This window comes from Cyrtonyx montezumae, unplaced genomic scaffold (genome assembly GCF_038088225.1).
Source record: "Cyrtonyx montezumae isolate F1298 unplaced genomic scaffold, pur_monq_1.0 scaffold_0, whole genome shotgun sequence".
Classification (NCBI taxonomy): Eukaryota; Metazoa; Chordata; class Aves; order Galliformes; family Odontophoridae; genus Cyrtonyx; species Cyrtonyx montezumae.
Window position 1 is genome coordinate 19832892 of NW_027071824.1, and position 16020 is coordinate 19848911.

At 38.8% G+C, this 16020-nt stretch overlaps 1 protein-coding gene across 1 annotated transcript; it reads right to left on the minus strand.

Annotated features, from left to right (window-relative positions):
* Positions 1–3173: 3173 nt before the first annotated feature.
* On the minus strand, positions 3174–14485 carry SLC30A6 (solute carrier family 30 member 6). The gene is made up of 14 exons (XM_065729457.1): positions 14395–14485; positions 13512–13598; positions 12634–12718; positions 11671–11713; positions 10825–10890; positions 10349–10429; positions 9127–9162; positions 7946–8040; positions 7095–7143; positions 6383–6502; positions 6008–6110; positions 5691–5738; positions 5061–5129; positions 3174–3692 (listed from the first exon to the last, which is right to left on the minus strand). The coding sequence occupies exons 1-14, from the start codon at positions 14395–14397 to the stop codon at positions 3195–3197; spliced, it is 1383 nt and encodes a 460-aa protein (XP_065585529.1). The 5' UTR covers positions 14398–14485; the 3' UTR covers positions 3174–3194.
* Between the last annotated feature and the right edge of the window lie 1535 nt (positions 14486–16020).

Genomic DNA, 16020 nt, shown 5'->3' on the forward strand with positions numbered 1-16020 from the left:
AGCGCAGTATTGGTGATCGGTTCAGAATACAGAGCCTGGATTTGTATTGAAGTTCACTTTGCTGGATGGTCTCTCCTTCCCTGCTGCATGGCAGCAGCAGGGGACAGAAAATACCAGAGGGATTTTAAGTAATCTTAGAATTACAGAAATCAGCAGAGGTACTCTCCTTGAATAGGGTTTGTCACATCTCTGTCGAGTAAAAAAAATGAATCTGCCATCCCTGAGAAGCTGTCACTGGCTTGTCACAGTCCTCCTCAAGGTGTATGAGGTTATTAACAAGAGGGAAGGGAACAAACTCAAGAGTCATTGCTCAACAGGTAGCATTTTTTTCATTTGGAGTTTCCACTAGTTACGTGTGCTGTAACACAAGCTTTAAGCCCCTTTTGTAACAGGGCAATACTCTTTATGCTGCATTTACCTACAGGTGAAGTGATCCTATGCATACACAGCTGGAACCGGTTAAGGGAGCAACAGTGCCGAACGCTCTCTAGGCAGAAGTGATGGCAACAGTGAGTACCAGTCCTCCTCCTCTCGCTGAAGTAGCAATCCTATTGCCAGGAATGAAGACAATAGAAATTAGTAATTCACTCACATTTCTGTGATTGTTTTGACTGTGAGCACCTAGCAGCAATACAATTAGAAAAAGTAAAGTGCAGTAAAAATGCTTTTGGTAGAAATATTACAAGGACCAATCTACATTGGCAGCAGACCCAGTGAAGCACACACCTGTTCACTGACTAGATGGGTATCACCTGAGAGCACATCCCATAAACCACAACTATTTCTCTAAGTGAAAGACAACTACAACATTTTGCACACAAATTACCATTTTTTCCTTGTCATCCATCGATGACACTGATTTTATTTTCTTCATATAAAAGTAGACATTTCTGTCTGCTGATGTAACAAATATTCTGAATATATTCATTACAATAAAGCAGCTAAAAAGCTGTTCTAATCTCTGAAAGAACCTTCATCATCTGCACATATGATATATAAATGAACACTCAAAAAATAATTTTGTTGAGGTGATTATATTGCACTCAATTCTGGGATTCCGTTCTCCTTTTGCATTTTAAATCAAAGATCAGCTTCATTTTTTTGTTTGTTTGTTTTTAATAAAATGAAGCTTTAATTTTCTACTAAAAACAAGTAGGCATGCAATCAATATAATACATTGTATTTCAAATGTCACCAAAAAAGGAAAAGTTGCTTATGAAACTGGAGTAAGGAATAACTCTGTGATAGGCCACATGAGAGAAGGTAAACATTCTGCTGGCACTGTGCTGGTGCAGGTGTTGCAGAGTGCAGCCCGGTTCAGCACCCAGGAGGTACAGGAAATCTGTTGAAGCATTCTGTACTTCTGTGAGTCTCCACACAGCAGTGGCACATCTGAGGGACTACACATAAACACAGAGCAATGAGATGACGACGGTGGTTACGGGGCACACGCCAAACTCAGAGCAACGTGATTTCAAAATGCATGTTTTTCTGATGGTTATGTATTCAAAGACAGCAATGAGACTATTCCTGTTGCTGCAAATAAAGTACAGAGTTAGATCCCCCACGTGTAACTTACATTACTGTATGCCAGTGGCAGCCCGGGCACTACCCTCAGTCTACAAAATCCCAGCAAGGGACCTCTGTGCAGAATGTCACCTCGCTTTGATTGCAGAAGTGACACCCTTCTCCATGTGTCAGAGTGAGAAACACAGGCAGCAAAGTAAAAACGTGGAAAAAAAAGAAGAAAAACTCCTCAGCCAATGTTAAGAGGCCACAGATCTTGAAAATTCAAATGAAGGTGGCTGCTTCTCAACTCAGTTCTGCAGGAGAAAAAGATCTTTATCGAACTCATAAACTTCAGGTAACAAACATTATTACACTTTGGAGTCCCTGAGATACTACAGTTCTACCTGGGACAAATGGAGAGACTTTGGATGTACAATAATGAGGTGCAAGCCAACACACAGCACCCTGAGTTGCAAGTGAAACAACAGGAACGGACAACCCATTCCTAACAGCCAAGGGATGCAGAACAAAATGCAAAGCAGGTACTGGCTGGGGAATTAAACGATTACAGGAGAGGACAGAAAAAAAAACCCAATGTTTTTCCACAAATCCTTTCCCTATTGCCATCAGATAAAGGAAGCAGAGAAAAGAGCTTTCTGAGAAAGGCCAAGAAGAAATAGGGCCCTATAGACGCACCATACAACAATAACGCAAAAGCAGACAGTTAGGCAGTCTTGTTCCCGGTGTGCCCCAAACGTTAAGCACTCCAGCACTGACTCTAAGAACTGACAGTACTCTGGATAGAAAAAGACAGAAGTAGGTAATCTTTCTCCTGAAATAACAGAAAAAAATACAAAGAGGCAACATACAAAGTCACAATCAAATCCGAGAATACTTTCCATAGTGAAAAAATGAAATACTGGCTTCAGAAACAAAACAGACATCTGTTCTGCATCTTAAACAAGGTTTTCTGTAAAAAAGAGGTGCTTGTAAAATCTTAAGTTTGAAATCTTTTATTTCCCAGTATATTGCTAAGTAATTCTGAAAGTAAATAAAAAAATTATCAGAAATGGATATGGAAAGCTTACAGCTAGAAAATGGTTGCTGAGCCATCTGAATTTCTATAAAGGCATCAACAAAAGCGTTAAAAACATTGCCTCATAAAATTAATTAGAATCTGAAGTGCCAGATTGTCTATACAATGGCCACATTGTGAGTATTAAATGGACTTCTACAAGCCTGGAAAAACTAATTGTGACTTTGCCAAAAGGTGGCTTAATATAGCAACCAAAACATCCTCAAAAAACAAGGTCTTGCACATCTGCCATCTCCTTTTCTTTCAACCATTCAGCACCCGGTAAGCTGAATTTTACAATCTTAACGTACTCACGTTGTAATCTTAATACACCCTTGGGGAAAATAAAAGGAGAGCGAGTAGAAAGCTGAATAAAAGTAGATGCTATAAAAACTACCTGTAAAATATCTGAAGTCTGGAAAACATTTGTGGCGTTACACAGGCTACTGCTGACGTAAAGAAAAGAAAAAGCAATCCAACCATTTCACAAATATGAACAATGCACTTGTTCCCAGCCATTCAGAATGCTCTGACATTCCAAATGTTCATAGAAATTGGGTAATAAAATAATTAAGTCAATACCCTTAAGTACAATAAATAACGGTGTTTATTACGGTCGGGATTGACCACGAGTGTTTGTTCCATATCTGCTTGGGACATTTGTAAAGCCAGTTCTGAATCCTTGAGTTGCTCCCACTCCCGGTATTCCAAATCCTTGATTGAGTACACTGCTGTAAGGTGTGGATCCGTGATTAAGGCCCAATCCGTAGGGCCTTGTCTGAGTGTTTAAAAGGATAACTGGATTCACGTTTTTGCCTGGTGTATTGAAAGAAAATTCTGGTGGTGGGCTGCTGGGCTTTGCCGGAGTAGATGTAATAGGGTTCAAGTTGTCAGCAGCCTTCAAAGATGGCATTGTAATAACATGATGATCCGAAAGGTTCAGCATATTGTTTGCAATAGGCACAGATGATAAGGTAGGTCTGATCCAGTCATCTTTGAAAATCTGAACAGTCAAGGTTGAGACCAATGTGTATAACCTGTTAGTGACATGGGCAAGTACCATTTGCTCATTCGCATCTCTCCGAATTCGGACATGCACTGATCCGGCCTAAAAAAAATGATACAAAGAAGTTGCCAGTTAACTGCCACCTCTGTTAAGATGCTCCACACACATTCAAGGAGAGCTAAGATATCCTGCAGAGAATCACACCAAGACCTTCTCACTGGAGATTACTGACTAAACTGGGAAGCACATCCAGGAATTCCATTAGTAGAACAGATTTTGATCTTGGCCAGTGCGTTCATCTTGATGTGTCCATGAGGTCATTATTCAGGAAAAGCTGACAGTTCTCAATTTGAACTATAAAATACAACAGGCGATGGCATGAAAACAAAAGGCAAAAACTGGTTTAAAAAAAAAAATAAGGCCCAAGAGGAGAAGAATGTGCAGATGAACTCCACATTTCTAACTCATGAGAATGTATAATCGCTGGGCTGCTGGAGCAGACAGAAGACAAAGAAAACAACATGCATGGCAGATGCTAAAAATGAAACTACTAGCAGGAACAAAGGAAAGGCACTGCCCCTCAGGGAACTCTGAATGACCTTCTCAAAGTGCACCTATCTGTGAGCTATCCCTGCCTACCTCTCAGTAATGCTGTACTGATCACCTTCAACTACTGATGCAAAAGGGTACAGGACACAAAATGAACCCCTTCACATCATTTTTCAGTTCATATTTAATAAGAGATGGTTCCCAGCCTGTGCTAATTTAGGCTATTTTTATGTCAGATAGAGCAGTTGAGAGCACACCCTGGAAGTCTCTACTGCAATTTGGAAGATGCCTGTAGGTAAATGTACAAGCAAAGGTCTAACCAAGCTCTTTTTCTCCCTCCAAAAAGTCGCTTCGTGGAAGGATTAAGCAACAGGAAAAATAAAAGGAAATCTAACAGTCCTAATTTTCTGGCTATCACAACATACTTGCACCAATTCAAGAATAACTGAGTTCTTTGTGATCATTCCAAATCATTAAAAAGGTCCTTTTTTCCTTCAGTAGAATAGCAATGTACATCTGCAGCTGTGTTGCATTCCTTCTGTTACCTATAAACACTGAAAATACTTTTCTATCACAGACCTTCAGTACATAGAGGTCTACAGTTTTCTTCTCATAGAGGTGTTTTCAAAAATGTCTTTGCTGTTGGGTGGAGTGACAAAATACAGGATAAAGTCTGAAATGCTCTAATTCAGAGCTGCTACATACATTAGTATTAAGCAATAGCAAAGCTTTAAAAAAACATAAGGTGGAAGAAAAAAAGGTTTTGTTTTTTTTTTTTTTTTTTATAAATCACAGAAAAAGATTGAGTATTGATTCAATCCATTTATTTTCTTTTCTTTTTTTACTTAAAAGAAATATCTTACTACTTCGATTTAAATGAAGTACCACTTTTTTTTATAAGACAGTGAAGATATGACTTACCAAAGTGCCAAAACCTAATGTCCAGAAATGCTCATTTCGAACTTCCAAGACACCATCCAAAGTTGAGACCTAATTTTCCACAAATATCCAGAAATAGGAAAATAGTTAGAGATGTTGACATCATCTTATTCTTGTAGCTGAATAACAGCATTCTCACTACTGAAACAACAGCTTCCAAACTACGAAACAAACAGATCTGTTAACTGTAACATTAACATGAATCTAATGCTATGTGTAAACATCTAAGTCCATCAGAAAGTGGATTTATGTAGCTCTGGTCAAAATAACTCTCACTGTGGAAATGTTTTCTAAACCTGAGATGCTGTATGTGAACAACATTCTTTACTCCTCTTTTCCTTAACTTATATTGGTAAGCCTCTTACACAGCAGGACAAAACTTAAAAGAATCAACCAACCAACAACACGCAGTGCTACAGAAGGTACATTCCAGATGCCTCTGTGACACCACTTGTCTTAGATAATAAACTCTGCATTTTCTACATGCAAAAATTAATAAGAAATCCCTGAGAGATCATCTTGGATTACTCACTAGCAAAAGCTTTTCATGCTCCTGAATGCTTATTTAACACTGGCTGTGTGTGACATGTCATGTAATATATACTGACTTACCTCCCTAAGAAGTTTATCCAACTGGCCAAAAACATGTGGTGGGGTCGTCTTTAAAAGACAAAGAAAAGTTACACTGAAGATTAACTGGCTCTGATTAAGTAACAGTGCCTTTAAATCCCATTTACTTGGGCAAGGCCAATGGTATCACACAACACATTCTCATTACTACATGCTGAATACTTGTACTGTCTTTACAATTCCTCTGGCCCTTTATCAAACGTTCCTCTTGGAACATTTTCCATTCACATCCTAAAAACACTTAAGGACATTTAACTAAACTGAAGCCACAAAAAAACTGTTTTGCAATGCTGCCTTACCTGGAGCAGTACTTTCCCACTGTAGACACTCATGGGGTACATGGTACCAAATGTCATCAAAGCTATTGCTATAGCTGAGGCTGTGTCTACAGCATAGTAATTGCTAGAGAGAAATGAAAAAGAAAATAAGGGGAAAAGGGATATTTTTGAAAGGTACAAGGACTTCAAAAGAACAGAAAAAATCAAAAGAAATTATATACACACTGAGAAGAGCTGAACTACTTATCTTCAAGAAGTGATAAATACATTAAGGCAACTGCAAATTCATTCATACATAGAACAGCTTTTGATGTGAACATTCTTTTCACGTAAGCAAAAGCAACTTCCCACAGAAAGGATATAAAAAGAATTTCATTAAACAACCACAATACATACTTGATCTCAATGAGCATATACGTAATGCAAAGAGCTAGAGCTCCAGCAATATCAATCAAGACAAAAGGGTTCATCCGTGGTAGAAAGATGCTGCTCAGTCCTGGGATGATTCCACAAATACTGAAACAAAACCAAACAAGCAGCTGTCAGCTAGTTGTTCATCACTTCTTCCAAACCACAGAATCCACAAGAGTTAGACCCACTGCTTCAGAATGTGGCACCTTGCAGTCACAGCAAATGACACTCCCAAGAACCCCAACAGCCCTTTTAACTCTGCTTACAGTTAACATTTTACAGTATAGTTTGACATTCATATTTTCCATATCAACAGCTGTTATACAGAGTAAGTAAGAAGAAATCACCATGACATATATTGAACAGATAGGTAACAGCTGTTGAGAAATGCAGTTCAGGTCTGTACCAAGCTAAGCTAGCTTACCTCACCTCTTCCAAGGAGAATTACATGCAATGTACTGAATGCATTCAAAAGGAAGGTTATACAGAAAGAATTATTTCTATGAGCATTGATACATCTTGGAAAAGTGAGGGATGATGCCTGGGCTGGAATCCACATGTTGGATCAGCAGATAACGCTGTTTTAATAACCTCTAAAATGCAACAGCTCATATCTCAGCATCTTTCAAAATTGCTATTATGCACAAAAAACAACACCACCTCCCAGAAGTTAGCAGCTGAAGAAACAGAGCTTTACCTTCTACTGAGATCTGCAACGTGCTCCTGAAGCCAACTCGTGCTTGCAGCTTCAAAAGAAAGTTAATGAAATGACTACAAGTATTTTACAATGGATTGCTTTACATTTCAAGTTTTATTTTAAGGGAAGAACCTAGTATACTGTATAAATAAATGCATCTCAGCAGAATCACTGTCATATTAACAATGTAAAGTCTAACTTTTCCAGGCAGTAAAAATGATTGTTTCATATACTAACATGAACTGACTAAATACAAATATAACTTCAGGTTATATTCAACACAGTTTCCTCTACTTTACATAACGTATAATAATTTCTATATACGCATAACTAAATAATTTAAACAGAATTATATTCACTGAAATGAAGTATTTTATATGGCAAAATACACAGAAAACCATGGAAAACTAAGGTGACTTCTCCCACTTTACTAGTATTCAAAATACACAACAGTGTCCCAGCTGTGAGTGTCTGCAGGATTTCTAAACAGCGGAAAAGTGGGAGGTAAAAGCACTATTAAGAAGGAATTATCACATTCCTTTATTTTCAATCCCTGACTAAACCAACAAAATGCTTAGAAGTAAAATTTGAAGTATCTTGAATTTAAAAGATAGAAATGAAAAGGTACTTTAGCACTACTGTGATACTCAATCTTCAGTAACAGCTAGATAGAAATCTGAGAGCTACATAAGCAAACCAGGAGTGATATCTGGAATACAATTATAAACTGCATTAAGTTCAGAAGTAATAGTAACACATACATGCTAAAGAAGTCAACCAAACAAGTTATTCCTTCATAAAAAGGAACATTAAAACCTTTTCTTAATTCTTCATGTATTTTAATCACATACCTTCAGAAACATAAGCAAAAGGCTTATTCCTGACTGAAAGCATCGTAAATAAGTTGAAAAAGAGAGCCACAAAAGTACCAACTAGTAGTCGCCCCCTAAGGAGAGAAAAAAAAAAGACATCTTAATTTCATATTATCAACAAAATGCCTGAAATCAAGCTGTAATTACTAACAATATCATACTACTTCTCTTAGTAGCTTTCGTTGAAATCAAAAGTGAAAGTGAGATAAATGAGCATACTGTGTAGTAACTGACAGCATATGAGCAGTCTAGGGACACAACATGAAACCTCCAAATATCACGCATTAACATCAACACTTCGCACTGAACACTATGTTCATAACGTTGAGTAACTAACTGTACATGTGTACATACACATGCACGTTTACATACATGTACGTTTACACACATATGCATACATGCAGGGATATATTTACACATACTGTCCCTTGAAGCTTAATAACACTGTCCCCTTAGCAGAAATAATAACACTTGTTTTCCTACAGAAAGGGCACAGAGCCTCTACCAACTATGATTTCACCACATCTTCTGTCCCTTCTCTTCTCCTCCCTGTGTTCTTTGCAATCGTGACCATCTTTGTAACAAAACCAGTTCCCTATGATTATAGCATCCTTCCCTCCAACATACCAGGCCTCCCAATGTGTGTTTTAGCAAGAGGCAGCAGATACTACAACTCTTTCCAAACTTTGACTGCGCTGAGGCCAGTCAGCAGGCCTGTATGCTCACAGGCTTTCCCACAGTGTGAGCACTAACCTGGCTTTCTATTCTGTACCCAACCTCCAAATGTCAAGAAAAGAGTAAAAAAAAAAAAAATCACACTAACTGCTTACCTTTAACATTTTGTAAAATTATAGGGAGATAAAGAACAACAGATAGAAAACACCTCACATCTTTAAGAAACCACATTAAAACACAGAAGAAACTAAATTATCAACACCAGCAATATATAGCTGAATCATTACTAGTGACACAGATTACATTTACAACTGTAACTTAAACTGCTTCAAATATAGTCTACATGTAGTCTGAAATTAACAGCAAGGTATACAAACCAATTTGGAGTTGGATGTAGTTATAACTAATACATGCTAGACTGAGAATTAGGAAAGCAAAGGGAAAGTGAAAAACCTATCATTTCACATATCAGAATAATTCCTTACGTGTGTATCTCAGGTTGTTCCAGGAATCGCTCTGCACTACAAAAACAACAGAAAATCTGAGTTACATTGCACAATAAAGACACCTGAAACATTCTTCCATTCTGAAAACGAACAGCTGCCATTCATAAACCAAACTAACATACAATGTCAGGAAAAAGCAAGTGCTTAAGTAAGCTCATTGGTTTTTATAAGTGATGAAAATGTGTACCACTGAGATGAAGCAGGATACGATCTTAGATTTTCCAACTACTTCCACACCGTGCCACGTACAGGACAGCTATCATAGGTATTGTCAGGATAGGTCAGAAAGGATAGGTCAGAAAATACTGCTACTCTCACCTCTGTTACTGCTGGTAATCAAAACAGAGTTTGAAATCCCTAACTTACAGCTTCTCACTAAGCAAGGCCAAATAAAGCATAGCCAAATTAAGATGGACTCTGTAGTGAATATACAAAGTTGGCTTTTTTTAACCCATCAGTGAGATAAGAAAATCCAAGGATAAGTTTTAGGGATATCCTAAAACTAATATCAGAAAATTCGGATGCTCTGTTGGTGTCTCATTATTAAAATCCATTCCAGTGTATTTTGGGACAAAAGATCAACTTATATTCTAACTTATTAAAGTTGTTAATACATGAATTTATACAGGAAATATAACCTTTGAAGATCAAAAAGGCAGATAAGTTGCCCCCATTCTAGGTGTTAACAAAAGCCTTTTCATTTGCTAAGAATTAAGTAATTTTTAAGGCTAAACACCTGAAACACCACCTGCACCAGCAACCACTTGTACAACAAATTAATGCTTGAGCAAATTTTGCGGCACTGATGAAATCACCAGCTTAAACATTCAGATCCTTAACATATAAAGAAGCTGCCTTACTTCATGATGCAACTTACAGAAAAAAGGTTTTCTTTAGGAATTAGATTAAAAAGTTAAGATGCATAGGGAGACATTTTACATCAAATTCTTAAGTGTTTGGAAAATAAAATTCCTAAAAACACTCATTTCCTTGACAGCTGTTAAATCCCAATTACCAATCCCTGTCATTTTATTTCAAGTCTCCATGCAGCGTACTTGATACAAATTAGCGGTTAGGCTTATCAATACTTTTTTCTACAACTGATCACTACAGATAGCATTTGTAGAATGCATACACTTTTACTCAACACAGACTATCTTCTTAAAAAGAAACAATCATAGGAAAACATACAGATCCCTACCTTTCTTTCAGTATAAAAAGAGCACCAAGCTGTGCCAGAACTGTAGAAGCAAATACAGCTAGAACTTCAAACCTCTCAAACCTGAAATTTAAGAATTAAGTTTAGGAACACTGAACGTTCAACAGTTCACTGAATGCATTGTGGTCTGTGGAGGAGTGAGTGGAACAGACCTATTCCTAATTCTTCCAAGTGGAGATAAATGAGGAGAAACTGAAAATTCACAACGTAGCACAATTTTCAATTTAAGCCAAAATTCCAATTACCACAAACTTCTGTTCTGACAGAAGAAAGACTACATTTTCCAGCTTAAAATTATGCATTTCTCAGTTCTTTTTCCTGTTTCTTCCCTTTCCTCTCCTCCTGTATACTGTGCCTGTTCATTATAGAACCAGTCTTTACACGTACTAACTGTCTGTGACAGTGCTACAAAACATAAGCAAAGATATTCAACAATGAATCTTGTTAATAGTACTTACCCAAATGAATAGACTGGACTGGGTTTCTTCACCATTACCCAGTAGCTTATTAGACATGTTATCAAACTGGAAAAAAGGAAAAAAAAACGGGGAGAATTATACTCCAATACAACTATGACCCTCACAAACTGAATTCTACAGACATACACTTCAGCCATCAGAACTGAATTATCAGATGTAACATTCTACCATGAACTCAAGCCCTCCATCACTATCCCAATAAGGTTTACAGCAAATTAAGACTGGAAATAAAAGGAACATTGCAAAGACATCTAAGCTGTTCCCAGAAAATGGACAGTAAAGAACAGAAGCATACTGGTAGCCAGTCTAATTCCTTGTATCAGGAGACAGCCAACCACGTACTTACAACATGCCAGACTTTAAAGGCTACCATCAACCTTCAGTGCAGAACACTGCTCTGCTTAAATCAAGTCTGCCACAACCTCAAATGAAATGCATTTTCCACTGACATCTTTGTAAGTTCAAGTACTTTATTTCGCATGCAAACTGAGTTTCTCTGGAAGGGTATCAGAGGCAACACAAGGTCAGGCCTGAATCTGTCTTACAGGGAAAAGTATTTTGAGAAAATCTTTTTAATACTGCCTTCACGCAAATGAAGAGTACAAAGCAAAAATCTATGAAATTAATAATGGAATCTAATCATTGTCAACACAACTTAGTGTTTCTCATCTCTTTGTTGTGATGCACAACTTTACACTCATTTAAACTATATTTAAACCATCTACTGTTCCATCACTGGTATGTGTCTGTAAATAAATGTTCTATGTATACAAGGAAACAAAACCAGGCACAAACGAACTGTAAGATTAAATGGGAAAAACTCACCTGAAAAGATCAAAGATTGTCAAATACGTGTAAGCAGTTAAAGCTGTAAGAAAAGCAAATATTTAAAACTTATTATAATTTTTCAGTCACTGGTATTCTTTTATTAAATCCCTCTACTGTATCTCTATGCTATTTTCTAGCTAAATAAATAATCTCTGTTGATACAGCAGAGTGCTCCCCCTTTTTTGCAGGTGCATGTAATATGAACATTCTAACAACACCAGTATCTCTCATTTCTAAACAGCTTGATTATGGCAATCCAAATTGGAGTGATCCAATCAGGTAGTGATGCCCAGCTACATAAGGTACAAATCTACCAGGAATAAATAGCTCTGACTGAGGACTTAAACACAGAAAAGTCAGCAGACCTTCCTGTAACACACCCTCCACCAAAGCAAGGGATCTCTTATAAACATTATTGCAGGAAAACATAGGTTCACTTACTTTGCTTCTCTAACCCATCTAAAACAGCAAGAAAACCTATTGAAAATATTTCAGTTTCACAAACTGAAAAGTAGGCATTCCACTTTCAGTACTGCTGATAGAGAGCATTTTTGAGCCCCTGTACAAGAATAGGGAAAAATACGAAACACTAAGAAGGGGCACTCCTGGAATTAGAGTTGTTTTGCCACACTACACGTGCCTTCAACAAACTGCAAATGACTATCTCTGTGTGTTGCTGGCAAACTGTTTAGAACAGTTAAGAAGCCTATTTTTTTTTTCCTCCTATCTTTATGGCAGAGGATGCTACATGGAGAAAAATCAAGAAGTCTGGAAATCCTTGTACACAAGAAATGCTTCAGTAATGACCATGGCACACGAAAAGGAGGCACTTTCTAAACCTGGCTTTGCTGCCACCTAACCCCATTACACACAGAGCTTTGATTTTTAGTACTTTGGAACTACACAAGTTCAGAAACACAGTGTAGCTGTCAGCAGCTTCACTGCAGGAGAGCCACCTACCTATGCTGTTTGTAGAGCTGCACCACATTAGCAGGAAGCCAATACATATTAAATTTATAGCACCAAACAGCAAAATCTTCCACGACTGTTGAGGAGAATAAATACGTATTTTACATCTTCCAAATTTACAAGACAAAAGTATACCTATCTTGTTTTAAAAAACATTATAGCACTTTATCATGCAAGCAGAACTTCTTTGCCTCACCCAGAAACATACTACTCGTTTTAGGGCAACAATCCCATATTCTACTTTAATTTTACAGATTATCCCCAAGCTCATTTTTAAACAGCAATGTGTATTACGCTTAAAACATTTTTTTGTCTGAAAAACCACCCCTCCACAGCATTTGCATCCAACTGTAAAATGTGCTACCTAGCTTTTAAAGAGAGAATTGTAGCAGATTCCTATTTCCTACCCTCAGTTCTGATGGAGAAGTACAGATCAAAGTGGGTTCTATTCTTTATGTTGGAACTCCGGTCCCAAAAACACCAGCTCACAGTTCTACCTAATGCATTAAACACAAGCACAGCTCTGGGGGAAATTAATCAACAGGGACAAGCCAGAGGACTCCAACTTCACAAAAAGTATAACTCAGTTTAAAAGTAGAAAAGTATCATTACTATTCACAGCACTGGTAATAATGCAAATTCTGTACATTCTGGCATACAAACATTTATAAAAGATAGCATTACTGTGATTATCTTAATATCTGACGCTTAAGCTCAAAGTGAAACTAAATACAAAACATAATCACAGTTCTAAAAAAGCACAGCTAGATTTTTTTGAAGATACCTCCTACAATTTGCTTAAATTAATAGTGTATTTTAACTTATCACAGCTGATATCTTCATTATTAATTTTCAAGAGAAATACTCACCCTTCTATCTGCCGCAACCAGTCTAAATTCATGTGTTAACTTTCCAACCAATGACCTCTGTGATTTGCGGAATAGGTGTATTGTCCCCTTAAAAAAGTTAAAGTTTAATTAAATATTTTACTCAAAACCCAGTTTAAATTAAAATAAAAAATAAAAAAACCCACAAATCTTTGCTTATGAATTACTTTCAGAATAAAAGTTCACTAATTTTTTAATACAATCATCATTAAATTCAACAGTACCTCTCAATAACAATTTTAGATGTTCTGTTACTACCAGATGATGTCTGACTCAGAACCAAGCTTCAGGTCGATACAGACCAAAATTCAAGACAGAAGAGATGCTGCCAAGCTGGTTACCTAGCCAAATTCAATCAGCTTACAAGTATACCTGTCAAGACAGCCGTATCTCACACTGCTGTCTGTATCTGCAGGCACACCCACGTTTTGTTCCCTACCACGAGTATTAAGCAGTATCACAGACTGCACACGTACTTTCCTCGGGGTAAAAGCCCAGCACTTACTGTGTTCTCTCCAGGCAAATCATTACCGAGCCCTCACCACGAAGCCAAGGAGCACCCCTTTCTATTGCCACAGCAGCCCCGGAGGAGCCACCTGCGGCGGGGACGCCCCGGCCGGCGCCCATGGAGACGAGACCCAACCCGACCCGGCGCGGCGGGGCGGACCCGGGCGGCCACGTCACCGCGGGCCCGGCGGGGCTGCCCCGAGAGCAGGGCGGGAGCGAGGCGCCGCAAGGGATGCCGCGATCCGGGCACGGACCCGGGCCCCAACCCGCCCGGCCGGGGAGCGGCGGCCAAGCCCCTTCAGCACCCCGCTCCCACCCGCGGCGCCCGCCCCGTCTCTCCCCAGAGCAGCCAGCTCACCATAGTACTCCCCGCACCGGAAGAGACGGCGCCATGCGAGGCCGGAAGAGGCGGAGGAGGCTTCCGTCGCTGTGGCAACGAGCGGACCCTTACCAGAACGCGCGGGACCGGATGTGACGTATAATGGAAGCGCCGCCTGGGCGCGGGCGGGAACTGCTCACGTGACCGAGCGGCTCTGACCGCCTCGGGGTCGGTGGGCGCCGATGGCGCTCTCATTCACTGCCCGAGCCGCGCTCCTTAGAGCCTTCAGAGCGTGCGACCAATCGCGTTTCTCCGGCCCCCCATTCAGTTAAACCTCCGAACAAAAAATATACCTAAAACCAGGATAGGAGACATTTTATGACAGATTATGCTGTTAGAATTGTAAATTCGTGGCATGGAAACCCTCCCCCAAAACGACTGGGGTAACATTTTACGTGTGCGGCCCACACCACAAGAAAGTTGTTTGGTAACCCATCATATATTTTTCCTTTATTCTTCTTCTTCCCCTAAAGCGGCAGACAGCTCACTAAGAAACTGCACTGAACGCAATTCAGAGAAGATAAACACTGTGCCTAATGGCACAGTTGACACCAGCATTTCATAAGTGACAAAACTCACAGCCTTCCAGGCTATTGTACAACTAAGGCAAGTTTGAGGGCTTTTAGAAATCACTGAGTGAGAGATCCAAAAACTGTAATGTTACAGTATTAGGAAGAACATACTGTGCCTACAATATATATTTGCAAAAATAAAAATAAACCTTAGAAATATTCAGTAGAAACAACACACTTGGCTCATGAGATTGTTCACAATCTTCTGAAACTACCAGCCCCTTTTGCTCTTGCTACACCACAGCACCTGCAATAAATCACTTACATGAGCTTTCTGCCTTCACCACTAAGTAATACCTTCTCTATTACTATGACACAATGAAAAATGATTTACAGAAGGTTTCATAACTCTTGCCTGTTCCTGAGCCACACGTGCTCTTGCAGGAAAGATGCTGGATTTCACAGTTTGCTAACTATTTGGAAATTTCCTGAAATACAGCACCAGTGGGGGAGAAAAAAAAATATATATATATATATGTTCCTCAGATTTTCTGGCAACTCTAAGGCATTACAAAACAGAAATAAACAGATTTCCATCTGAAATAAGTCTACATCTGCTAAGAGGCACAGAGTGTTGCCTCACACTATCTTGGCTAAAATGAGAGAAGATTCAACTTCTCATGAGTCTGGCCCACTTAAATCAGGATATACTGCCAAGTCCACAATCTCTGTAGATCCCAATATAGCAAGTACTAGGATACTGTTTTCAGCCTCTTGGTTCTTCACTAAGTTTAATAAAGCACCTTCTCTAAAAGAATCAATGTCTGTTTGAATATCTGTAACATTTTGAAGCAAAGTAAATTGGCTGCAAATTGCTGTTTACAGGACCATTCACCATGACGAATATGATTAGCGCAACAGCTCCTATTTTTCACTGTGATTTAGCAAGGCTAGGATAAGCACATTTTCAGTTTCAGTATATTTATTTAGGAAGTAGCCCTTGCTTACGTTAGCTTCAAGAACTTGAGTCAAGTCCTTTAGAAACTAAATGAGGTATTCAGGTATTTATTGTTCCATCACCCGCTAGTTATAC